Source organism: Lytechinus variegatus, chromosome 8 (assembly GCF_018143015.1).
Source record: "Lytechinus variegatus isolate NC3 chromosome 8, Lvar_3.0, whole genome shotgun sequence".
NCBI lineage: Eukaryota > Metazoa > Echinodermata > Echinoidea > Temnopleuroida > Toxopneustidae > Lytechinus > Lytechinus variegatus.
Genome location: NC_054747.1, coordinates 25,393,033 through 25,411,944, shown reverse-complemented (window position 1 = coordinate 25,411,944; position 18,912 = coordinate 25,393,033). Strand labels below are relative to the sequence as shown.

At 35.8% G+C, this 18,912-nt stretch overlaps 1 protein-coding gene across 4 annotated transcripts in view; it reads right to left on the bottom strand.

Annotated features, from left to right (window-relative positions):
- Window positions 1–18,912, bottom strand: part of LOC121420237 (pleckstrin homology-like domain family B member 1) — a 68,433-nt gene that overhangs the window by 26,274 nt on the left and 23,247 nt on the right. For 2 of the 4 annotated variants that reach the window (XM_041614799.1, XM_041614802.1), the window contains 3 exons: window positions 9,787–11,585; window positions 8,500–8,631; window positions 711–848 (listed from right to left, as the gene is read on the bottom strand). In XM_041614799.1, coding sequence (XP_041470733.1) covers window positions 711–848; window positions 8,500–8,631; window positions 9,787–11,585 — 2,069 coding nt within the window. The remainder of the gene's footprint in view (window positions 1–710; window positions 849–8,499; window positions 8,632–9,786; window positions 11,586–18,912) is intronic. The other 2 variants (XM_041614800.1, XM_041614801.1) reach the window with 2 other exon arrangements.

Genomic DNA, 18,912 nt, shown 5'->3' with positions numbered 1-18,912 from the left:
AAAACATAGCCAAATCTAAGAAAATTGGGATCCCCCTCCCCTTGTTTGGAGTCCTGGATTCACCGTGCACTGTAAATGTGTCAGTGGCAGATCTAGACAGGGGTGCCAAAGGATATGCACCCCCTTCCCTCTAATTTGAGCATCATCCAATCACACAGCAAAATCTAAGAAAATTGTAATCCCCCCATTTCAAAAATTGCTCTTTGCACCCATTCTTTTTTGGACTCCTGTACCTGCACGGTACAGGTAATATTCAAACACTGCCAATTTAATGTAAGATTGAGACTTATATGTTTGGTACAAATATATCCAAAATATTGATTTGGTGATATCTATATATGGAAAAAAATCTTTGACAGCTCAATCAAAATCAGATGGAAAACTAGGAATTTTAAAACTTGCCAATTTTGCAAAATATTGCCCATTTTCACAGAACTAAATTTGAATGAGCAGGACATGCGCATAAAATCTAAAACTAAAGGATTGCTGACAAACAATTTGATGATGTTCAATTTTCAAAATATGGAAATGAATGACAATATCACACAAACTTATTGAGAGCTTAGATTAGGCTGACTATATATAACTAGAAATATATTCAGTAAAGATAAAGGTATAAGGCATCAATAAATTATCAATGGATCAATTACAACCTACATGGACTCAGGCACACATCTAAACACAAATTTAAACATCTCTTAAACACAGACCCTTTCGCGTTTTTCTATGGCATCATATGACATTTTATCCTTCTTGCGTTTGAGGGTGCTAACATGGGCCTCCCTCTCTTGAAGTTGACTGAGCTCACTTCTGTGTTCTCCCTCCAGGAGGGCCGCTTCCAACTCCAACTATAAAAGGGGTGTTGTTGGGCATGTCAGACGGAGGGACACAGTGATGGCACAAATTGCACAGAAGGTATGATGATGGTTCCATGATGCCATGCGCACATCATTATAAATATATGTAAATATATGCAAATATATGCATGGTGATGTCATTGTGATGTCATGCAACGTCGATGGCGTGTATAATGCAACATGCATACCATATGCAAATCATGTCGAATATATATCATAAATATAATGAAATGAGATATTGAAGTATTGAAAACATGCCAATAAATTAGAAAGGAGAAAAGTCACAACAAAGTTCAAAGTAAAAAAACATCAAATATCAATAGATAGACATGATTAATAGAAAAATTAGAAAGATATGCAGAATTAAGAGTAAGACAATGACAAAGTGAAATTATTACAACAATATGTGGTTAGGAACAAATTGGATATGAAATACACAACAAAGACAATCATTTGAACAACACAAAAATGTTTAAATAGAAAGGAGATTTTCAGAAAATGTGTTCATATTTGATGAAAAATGAACAGCATGAATCAGATGAATGTGAATTAAAAAAAGTGAAGAAATTAGTTTGAGAAAAATTACATGGAATGGAGAAATTATTAGAAAGAGAGAAAGCAATTTTAGTGGCAAAGAAGGCATAAAAGACAGCAAAAAATGATATAAATACGGAGAGAAAGAACAGTTAGAAATCGAAAGAGAAATGTCGAGTGATTATTAGTCAAGGGGTGATTTGGAAAAGTATTATAGCAACAAATAGACATGAAGAGTAAATTGAAGTTAGAAATATGAAAATGGAATATTAAAAGCGATTACAAAAAGTTAAACAATGGTGATTTAGTCGGAATGGAAAGGGTATAGAACAATGGATAGGGTATGTTGAACATACAGATAGAAACAAACAGACAAACAAATGAATTGGAAAGAACAGGGTAGGAAAAATGTCGAAAGCACGGATATAATAAACAAACGAACAAACATACAAATAAACATGAAGCAACAGATTTGATAAGACAATGGGAGGGGATAAAGAAAAAGAAAGAGTGAACAAACAGAAAGTTAAAAAAAATAAACAAAAAGAATAGATAAAGTTTATATAAAATCAAATAATACAAAAATAATCATTTAGCAAAGTGGAAGAAATCTTAAAGGAAAAGCGACAAATAATAAGGAAACAAAATAGAGTATGCAAAGTATAGAATGCAAATACATCAATACTCCTACATAATACAAGAGATAGAAAATTAATAAATAATTGATCAAAATCATAGTCATATATAAAAAATAAGCAAATAGGATACATTGAACAACTGAATAAGTGAAAATTTTAAAAGGAGAAAAAGAGTAAAGTTTCATTCTCCAAACATTATTTATTTTTGCAAAAACGGAAAGACAAGTCTAGGGTGTAGGGTCTAAAGTAATGAATATAGATATCATAATTTTCAACCTATGTTAACTTCCATTGATGGCATCATGGCCAAGATATGATAATGCTAAACTTTCATCAACCTGGATCTGATGTATGAAGTGCCAGAAGAGGATACACAATGATGAAAATATTGAAGACATTAACAAGATTAAGGGCAGATTCTGTTACCATAGTAACAGTCTGGGACCAGTACCTCTCAGCCAATCACAACCAAGGATATTGTCGATATTGTCAGAGGTAACAACTTTGTGAAACACTCTCCTGATATGTAGAGATTGATTAGTGACAGTTTTTCCTCAACAAAGACTGTTGATATCTATTTAAAGAGAAGGGTAGCATTTCACAAAAAGTTTTGTCAATGACTTTCATTGACTAATTTGCTCTCAGCCAATCAGAGGCAAGGATTTCAGTAGCTTATAACACCTGTCAGTGGATATCACTGGATATACTTTTCATGAAATGCTACCTGATACGTGAATTTATTCATCCTTTGTCAATAAATCAATAAAAAATGAAAATAATCGTTTGGTCATGGTATTTTGACAGTGGAAATGATTATGTAATCTTCTTGGCACATGTGACTGAAAATGAAACTCAACAAAAACAAAAGCAATTCCTTTCATGTGATCCTTCTAGTCTCATATGATTATTAAAAGGAAGAACTCTCATTTCTTTGTAAACATGTACTAGCCTAGCATTTTTTCATAAATCTGATATTAAATACGAGGAAGCATTTTATAACTGATTGTTTGGTTGCCAGGAAATCCCAACCAACACTTTTCATATTTGTGTACCAGTAATGTATACATTCACTTCCTCCATGTGTTAATTTGCATTAAATTATCGCATTTTGTCAGGTGCTTACAAATCAGCTGTTTTTGGTCAAACTTTCAAATTTTGATGCAATTTCAAATAATATAAATGCTGAGAGTAAGGTATACATATCCAGATAATAATAATAATAATAATAATAGGCATTTATATAGCGCCATCTATCTAGAAATATTCTATTCCGAGGCGCGTTATTATTATTATTACCCCGGCTTTAGCTCGAGCTGCCTCTCAGCGCTCATGCATTCAAGGAATTAATCCTGCCGGGTACCCATTCACCTCACCTGGGTCGAGTGCAGCACAATGTGGATAAATTTCTTGCTGAAGGAAATTACGCCATGGCTGGGATTCGAACCCACGACCCTCTGTTTCAAAGTCAGAAGACTTATCCACTGGGCCACAACGCTCCAGATATTGATTAGTTTCAAATAATCCCACAACTGTAATGCAGTTGGAAAAAAAAAGGTTTCCTTTGCTCAGAATGGCAATCCCAATAGGTCTCAAACTCATGAGGCTTGTAATGATAACGATCATTTTCAAAATTATTCTACTAAATCAATTTCAATATTTAGTTTACTTCGCTCAAAATCATAACCCAAAACATACTAAATTTAAAAAAACTTCTGAGAAGACTAGTGGTCCGTTATTCACCAAGATATCTATGATTTTGCAGTGAGGGTAGCCATTAAAATACCTACCAGCAGAAGTGGCATGGGCTGTATAGCATTCCGACTGATCCATGCTCATAACATTTATCAAAATACTGAAATATTACCAAACATAGACCTAAGCTGCAAGGTAATAATTTTATACAGAAACTCTACATTTTCTACTCATAATTTTAAAAATTTGCAATCATTCACCAAAGTGTTCGAGAACTTCTTCAATTTCACTACAGGAAATGCAGAGCACCCCCTCATTACAAGCTTGGTCACTTCAAACCTTGCTTTCGAGTTTCTTCTTTAAAAAAAATGCGCGTCTAGCCCTATCGAAATTCAACCTGGAAGATGTTATTATTTTGTATAGTATAGTCTATAATAATGCTTCCAGTTTAGCAATGAAGTACAGTGTCTACTGTCTACACATGTATATATGCAGAAAACCCACTAATCCTGGCCAATAATGTCATCCATATAGTAATGATTTCATCAGAACAAGTTAGGCCTATGTAAACAAAACAACCCAACTTCCTATATATCCAAAAATATCACAAAACCGGGCAAAAAGACAGGGATGCGCTTACCAATTGTTTGGCAGAAGCCGACGAATTAGTCCAAAACCCCATGGTAAGACACAATTTCATTGCCAAAAATTGTTGGAGAAACGGATGGTTTTTCGGGGGAACCTTGCCTACACCTCGGTGAGTGCATAGGGTTGAAGCTGATGTAAAGGATGTGCTCATTTAGAATAGGGCAGGCTTGAATTTCTACTTTTCTCGTTGGAATCAATCAATTAGTCATAAGGGATTTCGGCAAGGAGACAACTGCAGGCGGGAGATTAAAGTATTCTCCGCAAAAACATGAACGGGAGCGATGCGTTCTCACGAGGAGTTTTAAAGAGAGAGTCGGATTTTAACCATCGGTTGCGATTAAGGGTGGAAGGCTTAATATTTAAGTCGAATTTTTCTGCCACTGGCAAGCCAGTGGTTAATATTTATTAGGAATTGTTAATTCTTTGTTTTCTTGATCATGTATTCTTCGTAAAATCTTAATTTGCCAAAGAAAGAACAAGAATAATAAGAATAAATATATTGATTAGAATTTATATATAAACATATGTATGTGTATGCTTTATTATTGGCTTGAACAGCAAAGTCTATGCAAATCTGTAATTAGTTTGCTCCATGCTTTCATATTCTTATATATCCATGTATAACAATATATTCTATTTGAATTCATTTTTAATGTCTCATACAACGGAGTATTAAAATATCTTTTATTATTAGAGCCCATTTAATAACAGATGATATAAAAAAAATCATTTTCCCTTTAAAGATATCATTTCAATCTACAGCATGCATTGTAAAGGAATGAGGTGATAAACTTCTGTCGCTAACTTCAGCAGCTCCCGACACAACATCATGACATCTAATCAAATGACATATTACTAAATGCAAATGCGTATCTCCAGAAATGCTACAAATAGATTAGAAAGTTTGAAATAATTGAAATATGGGTGGGGGTGTTTTGTAACAAAAAAGAGAAAATGGAAGTCACATTTGTTGAAGTATCAGACAATTGTGGGGGTGCTAGACGGCACGTTGCTGGGTGTATGATCGCTAAGATTTAGAGTCACTTACTTCAGGTACTAGACTGGAATCTGTTCTTCTTTTCAGACGGGTGAAATTTTGGAAAAAAACAACAGATGGTTAATCCCAATAACTTCCTTAATTTTCTTGAGCTTCAAGCATGGACCTATTCACATGTGAAAGATAAAATACCCCACATGGGTCTAAATTGTAACCGAGTATCACTGGAGCCAGCTCCTTTTAGAGTTAAACTAACTAAATACTGCCATCGATGATACCTCTCATGGAAACAATGATTTTGATCGGTGGTTAAGTAAGGCTAACATGGAAGTTATCATTGCATATAAATATCTTATCCATCTTTATTTTCAAAACCTGTATCTAGATGTATGTATGCCTAACTGAAACAAGACCACCCAAAAATAAATTGATTCCGTGATGAGTGCAGGGATGCCAAGTTCAAGAGCAGCTATGCATGAGACTTATTGTGACTCAGAATGAGATCACAGACAATGTGTGAAATGTGTATGGGGATAGGCTGTGATACAGGCATGACAACAAGGTTTTTTTTGGGTATGAGCAAGAGCCCCAAAGACGGGAGTCTCGCACCTAAGGCATGAGACTTGGTATGTCTGAGAGTGGAGTAATGTCATAATCACAGAGATACTAACATTCTTCCAAAAAAAGCCTGCCATCTGCATGGATTTTAATTCATGAAAAGACAAACCCTACAATTATAATCCAAACAACCTCCATTCAAGGGAACAGGTAGAAGAATAGAAGCTCTGTGGTCTGGTGCTTAGGACCTTTGAAATGGAAGTTAAGAGGTTAAAATCCCAGGCTGGTAGAACTTTTCTTCCGCAAGATCGACATTCTTGGAACATAAAAATTGACCGATCAAGCATTTCATGAAGTGATTCGTTAGAGAATTTCACTGATATCTGCCATTAACTACTGAAATCCTTGTCTCTGATTGGCTAGGTGAAAATTTGTCTGTGGTAAATGCTGACAAGATGTTTTGTGTAATACTCCCTAGCTAATTTTGGGGTGTAATGCTGCCCTCTCTTGTTCAACACAACACAGTCATTTTTCTAAACCAAGTTTATGAGAGATTAATTGCCTTCCATCAATTTACTCGGCAATTTAGACCTGAATTGTCTAATCCCATAGGCTTATGATACACAAAGAGAACCATTAGATTTGAGTCAATTACTTAAGTCCACATAAGCTAGCTTTATGTGAACACAAACAGCAAACATGGAAACAGACCATTTCAAAGACTTGCTGGGGAAGTTCCATTGTATTGTAAATACATTTATGGCTTTCAACCCGGTAAATAAATGAGATCGCATTGATCAATCTATTTGATAAGTCAGAAAAAATCTAAGCTTCAGGATTTGAAAGCCATAAATGTGTTTACAATAAAACCAAGATGAATCATTTATTTTCAAAATAAACTAAATATATATTTTGTTCGATGAATTCACCGTGTTTAAAACCAAGAATTAAAGAATTTTAAAAAGGTTTTAAATCTGATAAGGCAACAGGTTGTAATCTTTCATCTATCAAAACAATAATTCATATTTCTAAAACATTTCTTATTCATTTTCAATAACACCTTTGTCATATCATTTCAAGAGGTTTTTTTTATTGGTGTTGCAATAATAGGGAAATATCAACATTGCCAATTTGAAGATTTGGGATCAATTCAGTCCTCAATCATAATATTGTCCCTGAAATGTCAACAACACCACCTCCCAAGCCCAATCATCGTGCACAACAAAAATTTCTGTTCCACCAAAAATTAACGCTGCAGTCACACCAAGGAACCGGACTCCAAACTGAATGACGTTACGCCATTAGAAATAACATAATAGCGTTGGTCACTCTGGGGCTAGTTATGCCCTTGTGACTGAGGGTTTACTCAACAGACCTCTCCTCTCTCTTCCTTCCATGCTTTCTCTGGAGAGAGTGTCGTTTACGGTCAACTCCAAACCGTCTAACAAGCCGTAACGGGCTCTTTCCTGGGCGTGCGGCAGGAAGAGCTTTGGCAAGGTTATCTAGTTAAGAGGGGCTTGATGATAAGTTCTTGGCCCAGATAAAATGCTGATGGCTAAAATGGTATTATTTCCTATGGACTTAGGTCTTCCCTGATATACTTATATATTTTCTTATAAGTAAGAAAATCGGTTGCAAGGTATTCTCAAGGTATAATAACAATCGCAGGGAGAACAATTTTCAGAACTGAAGTGGCTTCCCTGGGTAAATATACTCTGAAAACCATACTTGAGTAACTTTGTTCTAAACTGTCTTTTTTCTATACAGATTTTACAGGGCTATTATGATTCGATAAAAAAACAAGTGGACCTTATCTTTCCAAGATTTTCAGTTTTTTCAAACTTGCAAAATACCTCAAATAGCGCAAGTATTGCTTGGTTATAGCTAAAACATGCTCTGAAAAAGCATCATAAAGCTCTAATGGCCTCTTTCCTTAAAGTTAAAGTTTGGTGATATAGGAATTATTTCCTATTTTCCTTCCAGCAATCACATGAAAATATAACTGGTTGCTTCACAGCTGAAAAGTTGAAAGTTTGGACAGACACAGGTAGATATGACACATCTCCTAATTCAAGGAGAGGGGGGGGGGCAGTATGGGGAGAATGACACAACCGGTCACCACCTTACCAAGAAAGCCAATAGGTATACTGCTTAATTCGACACCAGTGAGCTTGAATAACTGCAGGTACCTAAGGTACTTTCTGACAGAAAAATAGTTTCTCAAATGAAAAATGAAAAACAATTGTTTCCCTACATGTATATACTGCACCTGTCCTGTACCCTAATGAAGCAAACAGCAAGTATTTTGTCACTCTTCTATAAGATGCTAATAATGTCAGATATTATTGTATGACTAGGCATTGAGGTGTGTCTCTGTAGCCTAGCCACAATTGGAAGTAAACAACTGATGTTGAGGAAAACAACTGGACATTAGGTCAAAATATTTCACTTAGTGATGTTGAAGTTTGATCCCAAGATGTAAATTATCACACCTGATTGATACATACCTGAAGAACTAAATTGGATTTAAATGGTTAACATAAATAAAGTGAAGCAAAATGAAAAAGATAAGCACCTCTTGCAACGTTTCAGTTTCTTGCACTTCTAACTCTTCGACGTCGATCTCGAGCTGTTCTATTTTCTTGATGGTCATCGCCCTCGCCTCCTCCAGCTTTTTCATGGCGACACTTATCTCATCCATACTAAGCTGAGGTATTTCCAGAGGGGGTGGGTACAGTCATTCACATAGCCAGCATCACATGGGAGATGGGGCAGGGTGAGCATCAGAGGGGGTGTGGAGAGATTAGAGGAATAGCCGTATCAACATCATCAGCATTGGCAGGGAGGGGAAAAGCAAGTTGTAAGAGCATTTATGTAGAAGAGGGAATAAGAAGAAAATGCAAATCAAAATAAAAGAAAATCAAAACAAAATCAAGTGAAAGTGAAAATTAAAATCAAATTAATAAAAGAGTAAATTAACTTAAAATATATCAAAACACATTACTTGGACTCTTGATTAACAGAAGGACATCACATTACAAATAAAAACAAAGAGGGAATATCCCAATACCAAAAAAAAATTCTAACATAATCAGTCTCCATATACGTTATTTCCCCATCATAAAATAATAGTAAGTTTGAAAGAAATAAAAAATTACGTATTTTCACTGTAAGTACTTAAGTGCCAGAATAGGAACTGAGAAAATTTGTGTGGGTAAGCAGCATGAAAGAAGACAATAACTTTGGGGGTTCGAAACAAAATATACATCAGAAATCAAGTATAAAAAAAAGTCAAGAAATTGTAAACATCAAGAAGTAAAAATCGAATCAAATTACCGCTTTACTATATTTGTAAAATTGGCAACAAGGGGATAAATAATATTAAACCCTAAGTATATTTTCTAACACATTTATCTATAAATGAAAAATAGCAGAATTTGCCCCAAACAACACAATGCTTTCTAATAATAAATTAGAGAAAAGAAAATTAATTTCATGCATCCACTTAAAGCTAGTCATGCTCCAATCAACTAGAATGTGCAATCGGGCAACTTTGTCAAAAGTCAGAGCTATGTTTTTCCTGCAGGAAACCTAAGAGTAGCATTTCATTACTAATCATTACATTTCATCAGGGACGTAGTAATTGGGAATGCAGAATCCTGCAAGGAAAAGACCCAAAGAACATTTAAAGCCGGATTCTTGTAATATGGCTCCAACTTTTGACAAGTTTCCTTATTTCCATGGACCCATCTATCTGGAAGTTCAATGCACTCAGTGAACTACCAATGGAGCAGTCATGTGACAAATCACCTGATGAGTCACCTGACCATGCAAGGGAATGATGCTAATGCATCATACTCACCATCTCATCTCCAGCTTTCATATCCTCGATGCCATCCAGACTGGACCTGCTTCGGGGTGGCTTAGGTGGTGGCGACCCTTCATCCCCACTCCGGGTGTCCTCTGTTGCTGCTTCATCCGCTGTGGATACTTCCTCTTTGGCTTCGACTTTGGCCTCCACTGCTCTGGCTTCTTCGACTTTAACAGCAGGGGCAACTACGTCTGCAGGAGGGTTACTGTCTGGGTCTTTCAGCTTCTCAAACCAAACCCTTGGAGGCTCATTATCCGTCGCTGACAATGTCGATGAAGCGGATACTGTGGATGACTCCGACGCTACCTGGGCAGGGATGGCATCTGGTACTGAATCAACTTCGTCCATATTTGTTTCAAGTACTGATAAATTTGTTGGGAATGAAGGATTTTCTTCAAGAGGGAAGGTTGGGGTGTGGACATCTCTGGGAGTTGACGAGCCACTCTCAATCGTGCTGTCACTGAGCTCGCTTTCGCTGGGTCTCCCACTTGTCTTCTCGTGTTTGATTTGTTCCTCGTATTCCGCGCAGATGTTGAGGATTTCCTCCATGCGAAGCCGCTCCAAGGTGGCCATCTTCTGCTCCTGCTTGCGCTCCTCAACGGCCATTTTGTGTTGCATGCAGAGCTCCTTCTGCTCCGGATCCTCAAACTCATCTGGATCTAGAATCAACGTATGCCGTGGCTCTTCTTCATTGATAAGTTTACTGAGCTCTGGTGGCAGCACCCCAGATTTTATCTCAGGAGGAGATTCTGATTTTAACCTTAAAATTGCATCACCATTGGTTTTTGAGTTTGGCACAGGTGTAGATAACTGAGGTATAGGAGTGTGCAACTGACTTTGAGAAGTCAACACCAAATTTTGTCCAATGATTTCAGAACTTGAACTTGATGCTAAACTTATTCCAGATTGTTCGGAACCAGACGACTCTCGTTCTGTGGCATTACTTGTGACTGTGGTCAGTGATGCCGAGCTTAGACTTGATCCACTTGAGGATCGATCCATTTGGTCGGACTTCTTTGGAGGAGTTTTGTTTGAATACAGGCTGCTTTGACCAAGTTTGACTCGGCTTGGTGAATGAGGTCCTCTCTTGTGTTCCAGGGTCCCACGGGGACTCGTCGTAACACCAACATGAAGCTTCTTTGATGATCCCCCTTCACTGTATCTCAAAGAGTCCTCAAACTTTGACCTGATAGCACTGACAGGGGGTTGGTAGTCATTTGTAGCATTGGTTCCATCATTTTCCTCAAATTCATCATCGCATATTGCGGTTTCGCGTAGGTCCATGGGATTCCCAAAGGGGAACATCGTAGTACCACTACTATTCGGTCCTGTGTCAGCCCAAACATCTGGATTAGCTGACAAGCCAGAAATGGGGGAGAAGACTGAATCGTTCTCATCTTGCTTCTCAGGTGATTCAGACAGTGCATACTTATTGACATACGTCTCGGATAACAGATCCTCGTCGTTAGAGACCTGCCGCATTATCTCTCTCAGTTCCGCCTCAATGCTCTCCTCTAGAGGGCTCTTTGGGATGGCATTGTGGTTACTGTTCGTATTGTTCAACCTGAGATGCACCGGACGACCTGATGGCTTCATAGCCTCTGTGAAACCAACGCTGTTGTGGGTCTCCCCGTTTTCATGGTGGTTTCCATTTTGTGCATCTGAGCCGTAGGTTGTCCTGACACCATTGTCGATGCCATTTCTTCCACAGAGACCCTGCTTAAGCTGTTTGGCCTCTGAAGGGTTGTTGAAGCGAAAAAAGCAAGATTTGCCAAAGCACAGCATGGCTCCTGAAGAAAAAGAGAATCCAAACAAAAATGTTACTTTATGAGAGCCCCAAGGATTTTATACAGCAGTCAATTTCCATTTCTACTGATACTTGTATTTGGATTATACATGTTGATAATACTACAGGTCAATTCCATTGTGACTTATGGGACATTTGATACTTTTTTCCACATAACTGAGGTGCATATCTGAAATAGTAGCTGCACAAACATGGATTTACTTTATTAAACTGTAAGAAGAATATTGAAACTTACTATATACAAAAATGTATGCTTTCAGCTTGTTTGCATAGGGTGCTATATCATCAGAAATGTCATTGTGACTTATGGGACGTTGATGGACCACACAAATTGAGCTCTTTTGTTCAAAGTGCCATATCTATCTCAGTTTTATGACAATGTTTTTAAATTTGGACTTGGAGATTAACCAGTGATAGTGCTCACTAACAGTACTTGAATTGGACTTCATTCATTCCATTTGTTTCAGTAGTTGTGTGCAATCGTGTGTGACTTATGGGACAAGTGAACGTGACTGATGGGACCCTATCTAATTTCATGGAATTTACATTTCCTCTCGATGACTTTTTAAGTCAAACTTAATTTCAGCATGAATAAATATTCCCTAATAAGATGATGCCTTTAATAATTCATGCCATTGTGTCAGAAATAAATTCAACAAAGGGCAGAAACATCTTATCATGCACTTCATTTATATAAAGGGAACATTAACCAAAAAAAAAGCTTCCTAACTTGTCATCAAGTTTTAAGAACTGTAATCAAATAAGTACAAAATAATCAATAAACAATTACAATCATAAATATTTAGCAAACAGATGAAAAATGAACAATTAGAAAGAATGTACACACTTTCCATTGTGACTGATGGGACATAATGATAGGACATATTTGTTACAGATGGGGCAAATAAATGTTGCTTTTCTCTATCTGTCTCGTACAGTATGGTATTAAGAAAATGACCTTTACAGTGTATACATGTAAGAAAATTAAGACATTAATGCTGTCATGAAGTATATCAATATTCTTGTTAATATATTCTCTTTTGTGTCAAATGCTGATATTTTTCATTAGTTGTTGATGTTTATGATAAAACAGATGGATATCAGTGCACAGGCAAATTTTTGACAAAAAAATATTAAAATTTTTGCATAAATTCTTTAAAAAAAATTTATTAACTGGACTGTCTAGAAAACGGTTGCAATCGATTTCTACTATCTAAACTGCATGTACATGTATACACTACAGGGAAAAGGAAACTTGGCATTCGGGATCGTGAAACACGCTAGCAAATGTGCGGGATGGTCTAACGGGATTTGAACGGATTTGTAGCGGGAAACTCAAAACTGAGACGCAAATTCTAGCGTGCTCGGTCGTGATTTTATCGTGCGCGGTCGTGATTTTCATCCCCGCTTCTAACGTGATTTCCATGCTTCCACCGAGATCCCGTTGGTTTGACGCGCGTTTTTGCTCGATAGATGTATGCGCAAGCTAGTTTCAGGACATGCGCGCTCACCTTTTAAAAGGCGAGACAACAACAGGAAATGATTTTAAAGGGAATGATCATCCTTGCGCGAAACTGAACAAAAAGGATTGAAGTGGAAATGTAACTGTATTGACGACTTTCATTGCTAATTCATTTTTACTCTGACATGAATATTGCGTGTTTCGTTCACAGATCATTCATTGAATATCCGAATGTGTTTTTTTTTGTAAAGAGGAAACCCTTCTTATTCATGATTATAAGGCGGGACATGTTTTAAGATTGTCTTGAGGCTTTCACAATTTCAGATAATGTCCATTTACATTTTGAACAGAATTTATGTTCTCCGATAAGAAATATTAAAGACGCACTTTCGGAATAATAGAGACATCCCGGCGTGACACAAACGGGTATAAAATGATAATCTATAAAATGGTTGAAGTTCCTTAATATATTTGTAAAGAGTTATGAAATGGAAATCATCTGATTGAGATATTTCAAGTGTTGGTGTTGGTGTTGAAATTTTGATTGCTTCCCCTAACTCTAAAACTTATTCAAGTTTGCATAACTGATTCAGATCACATTATTGTCATCTCAACAACTAGTGATTGACTTTTCGGGACCATCTTCATTTTATGTTTGGCGTTATAATCGTATAAAAATTGACCATACACCAACACCAAAAAGGTCAACACCGAACTTGAAATCACCCATTTACGACTTGAAATTAATGATGATCTAAAAATAATTGTAAGTTCTTAACAAATTCGTAAAGAGTTTTGAGGTTAAAATATAATCATATCGATATGATTCATGACGTAAAATCACTCAAATTTACTTCCGAAATATATGAGTTTCGCTTCGATCTTGGAGCACAGACCCTGATAAAAAGGTACAAAAATAATCTAGAAATTGTTGATGGTTCTTTATTCGTAAGAGTTATGACGTAATCATGTCAGCTATGATTTATGACATGAAATTATCATACTCAGCATTTGAAAGATACGAGTTGCGCTTGGATATTGGAGCTCCTTGGTCTGATTAAAGCGTATGAAAATGATTGATAATCTATTAATTTTGTTGAAGGTTCTTGACATAATTATTCGTAAAAAGTTTTAAGGAAGAAAGTAATCATATCCATGTGATCTATGACGTAAAATAATTTTTCTTAGCTTTCGAAAGCTACGAGTTTCGCTTGGATATTGGAGCACCTTAGCCAGATCAAATTATATGAAAATGATAATGTAAAATTGTTGAAGGTTCTTAACATATTCGTAAAGAATTTGGAGTTAAAAAATCATTATTAGCTTTTGAAAGATACGAGTTTCGCTTGGATATTGGAGCGCCCTGGCTTGATAAAAAGTATGAATAATCTAGAAATATTGTTGAAGGTTTTCAACATATGGATTCTTAAAATGTATTGAAGTATAAATCATATCATATCGATATGATTTATAACGTAAAATCGGATACTTCACTTTCGAAATAATACGAAATTCGATTGGATCTTGGAGCACACGGCATGGTAAAGAGGTATAAGAAATGATAATCTAAGAATTGTTGAAGGTTCGTATTCGTAAAGAGTTGTGAGGTAAAAATATCACAAAAATATGATATACGACGTGAAATCATCCCTAACATTTGAAAGATACGAGTTGTACTTGCTTTTTCTAAAATATTTTTTTTCAAATGAGTTTCGTTACGACTTGAGATCTTGAAGAAGGCACCAAAACAAAATTGTTCGGAAACAAACGCATTTACCATGTTTACGGCAATAAAAGAGACGTTCATTTTGATTGAGACCATTGCACAGTGCGAAATATTTTCTTCCTCTTCTCTTCCTACTCTTTTGTAGTTTATTCCTTTTTTTATTTTCCTTATAATTTTCTTCGACTTCTTAGCCATGTCCTGAACCTGGTCCTTTCTTATTTCCCTTCCTTTTGGACAATTCCAAAAAATTATCAACCTTTTTGTACGTCCGATTCCCTTTTTTCTCAAGTTTTACTTCATTTTCATAAACTGACCACACTGCAAAAACTGCGGTGTTTATTGAACAACAGTCTGGAATATATGACCACACGAAAGAAGTGTTGAAACAACACTGGCTTTATTTAAATCGATGATTTAGTAATAATAATTGGTGTTGTTGGTGTTGTATAAATGCATATTTGGAATTAGTCCAAAACCAAACCGATGTTTTTTTTAACACCTCTCTAGTGTGGTCATATAGATTCCAGACTGGTGTTGAATTAACACCCCCGGGGGGGCCACTTCCATTCACGAGTGGATACCATGCGCGACCATGGGGTCTCGAAAAGCACCCTAAACACGTAATTTCCATATTCTGAAAATGCACCCCTTAACAAGTATTGGCGTGTGAAACCCTACCCTTAACAAGTATTGGAAACAAAACGATACTCTTGGCAAATATTCCCTGAAATGAACCCCTAAACAAGTACAGGAATGTTTTATTGTTACGGGTCCTTTGGTTGTCGGCTTTACCTTATTTGGTTTAGTACGACCCCACTTTCTACACCTCGCGTAAATAGGACTCTAAACACGTAGTGTTGGGGCAAAAAGGACATCCTTTATAAAACATTTTAATTTTGTTTTATTATCCCCGCAAATTCGACCCTAAACACGTAATTTCCTAGCGAAATATATACCCTTTTTTCATTATTTTTGTGTTTTTGACACCCTTTTCACGTTACGTACGTAACGTGCCCTATCGTGAAAAGGACATCCTTTTTACGTGTTTTTTTGGTCGCGCATGGTATCCACTCGTCAATGTAAGTGGCCCCCCCGGGTTAACCTCGCAGTTTTTGCAGTGCACAGACTGTCAAAAGTAAAAGAAATCAGGGACAGAAAATTTCATGAATGTCCCGGTCGGACGTATATACGGAATATGGAGTTGTCCTTTTTGCCATCTTCTCTGTGTCCTGCACACAATTCTGCATTTTATTTCCCATTATCCCCAATATTTTTCTCTCTCAGCATTCGATCCGCAGTTGTTAGAAAAATATACAAAACTTTATAACAAGTTGTACACATTATATTCCACTCACTATACATTAGTTGGGTGGATGAAAGATTTATTCGCACAAAATATGATAATGCTTTGAAGGGCGGTTGGGGTCTATGCCGCAATGCCAATAGATATGACTTAACACTCATCATATCAAATACATAAATATTTTTAAAACCAATCAGACTTCCACCCCCGAAAAAATACACCAAAATACAGATAGGCCTATTACAATTTTTTTACGATATGACACCACTTGGAATATCGCACCCCTCTTTCCATAAAAATGTTTGGTCTCTTGAAAATAAAATCTACTGATAGTGTGCTTTATTATGATTGTGAAAATTTGGAAATATAGGAAAAATACTTATCACGTTATTTTTATAAACAATTTATTATTTTCAGAAAATGAAGGCTTTGAAAATTTGTTTTGATCATTTCCATTTACTATTCAAATCCTCTTAAGAAGTGCTGCAAGGTACAATGTCTGTCTTGATGAATAGAAAAATTATGGATAGTAAAACTACTCGTTCTTTGAATGAACCATGGATACAAGTGATTAAAAAAACAGAATTGATGAACAGAAAATGATGTAAGGCAAATCTACATGTTCTTTGAATGAAAGGCGTAGCTGAAAAAAACAAACAAACATAGAATTGATTAACAGAAAATGCGAATCCATCCCTCCTTCGGACAAACAAAGTATAACTGATTAAATATTAAAAAAGAGTTGCTGATGAACAGAAAAATGATGGAAAGCGAATCTATTCGTTCTTTGACGTAACTGATGAAAAAACATAATTGATGAAGAGAAAAATGATGGAAAGGGGATCTATTGGTTCTTGGAATGAACGATGTAACTGATAAAATAAAAATACAGAATTGTTGAACAGAAAAATGATGGAAAGCGTTTCTTTAAATAAAAGACGTAATAATAATAATAATAATACCCAATTTTTATAAAGCGCTTTTCCCAGAATGGCCCAAAGCGCGTTACAGCATATTATTACCCCGGTCATTGGATTCATTTCAATCCCGCACGAAAGTGCACAATTTCCACTCCCTGGGGAGCATTCCTTGCATTCATCGCAGCCTCATTATGGCGCTGGCAAAATCAAACATACAATATCTTTCGCATCCTACCGGGTACCCATTTAGCACCTGGGTCGAGAGTGGCAAAGTGTGGATTAACGCCTTGCCAAAGGACGCTAGACCGCGGTGGGATTCGAACACACGACCCTCTGTTTATAAGGCGAGAGTCAGAACCACTACACCACGGCTCTTCCACACGTAACTGATGAAACAATTAAAACACATAATTTTTGGGACTAAAAAAATGATGGAAAGGGAATAAATTTGTTCTTGCAATGAACGATGTAACTGATAAAATAAAAATACAGAATTGAACAGAAAAATGATTGAGAGTGAATCTTCTTTGATTAAAAGTCGTTAGTGATGAAAATAAACACAGAATTGATAAACAAAAAATGATGGTTAGCCAATATAGTCATCTCTGTTCAATTCTTAATAGATTTCGTATCTCAAAGGTTGTGTTTTTTATTTAAGTTATTCTATAACTATATGATTAATTCCGTTACAATAACTTGATTCTAAATCTCTAATTCATAACTCCATAGATAAAAACTCAAAACTGAATAATACTCGTCCTTTGAATGAACGTCGTAACCGATTAAATGAAAAAAAAAAGAATGAACAGAAAAATGATGGCAAGCAAATCTACTCGCTCTTTAAATGAACGACGTAACTGATAAAATAAGAAATACAGAATTTATGAACAGAAAATGGCGGAAAGCGAATCTTTTAACAAAAGACGTAAGTGATGAAATAAAAAAAAACAGAATTGATGAACAGAAAATGATTGTGAGCAAATCTTCTCGTCCTGTAAATGAACGACGTATTACGGATAAAAAAACAACGAACAATGATGGAAAGCAAATCTTCCTCGAATAAAAGACGTAAGTGATGAAATAAAAAAAAACCCACATAATTGACGAACAGAAAATTATGGGAGACGAATCTCACTTGTCCTTTAGATGAACGACGTATTACAGACGTAACTGATAAAATAAAAAAAATACAGAATTAATGAACAGAAAATAATGGAATTATGGAAAGTGAACTTCTTTGATTAAAAGTCGTAAGTGATGAAAATAACACAGAATTGATTAACAAAAACATGATTGTTAGCAAATATAGTCATCTCTGTTCCATTCTTAATATGGATTTCGTATCTCAAAGGTTGTTTTTTATTCAAATTTCTATAACTACGATTAATTCTGTTACAATCTCTATTTCATAACTCCATAATAAAACTCAAAACTGAATTATACTCGTCCTTGAATGAACGTTGTAACCGATTAAATGAAAAAAAAAGAGAATGAACAGAAAAATGATGGCAAGCAAATCTACTCGCTCTTTAAATGAACGACGTAACTGATAAAATAAATACAGAATTTATGAACAGAAAATGGCGGAAAGCGAATCTTTTAACAAAAGACGTAAGTGATGAAATAAAAAAAAACAGAATTGATGAACAGAAAATGATGGTTAGCAAATCTTCTCGTCCTTTAAATGAACGACGTATTACGGATTAAAAAAACATTGAACAGAAAATGATGGAAAGCAAATCTTCCTCGAATAAAAGACGTAAGTGATGAAATTTTAAAAAACACATAACTGACGAACAGAAAATTATGGGAGACGAATCTCACTTGTCCTTTAGATGAACGACGTATGCAGACGTAACTGATTGAATAAAAAAATACAAAATTAATGAACAGAAAATA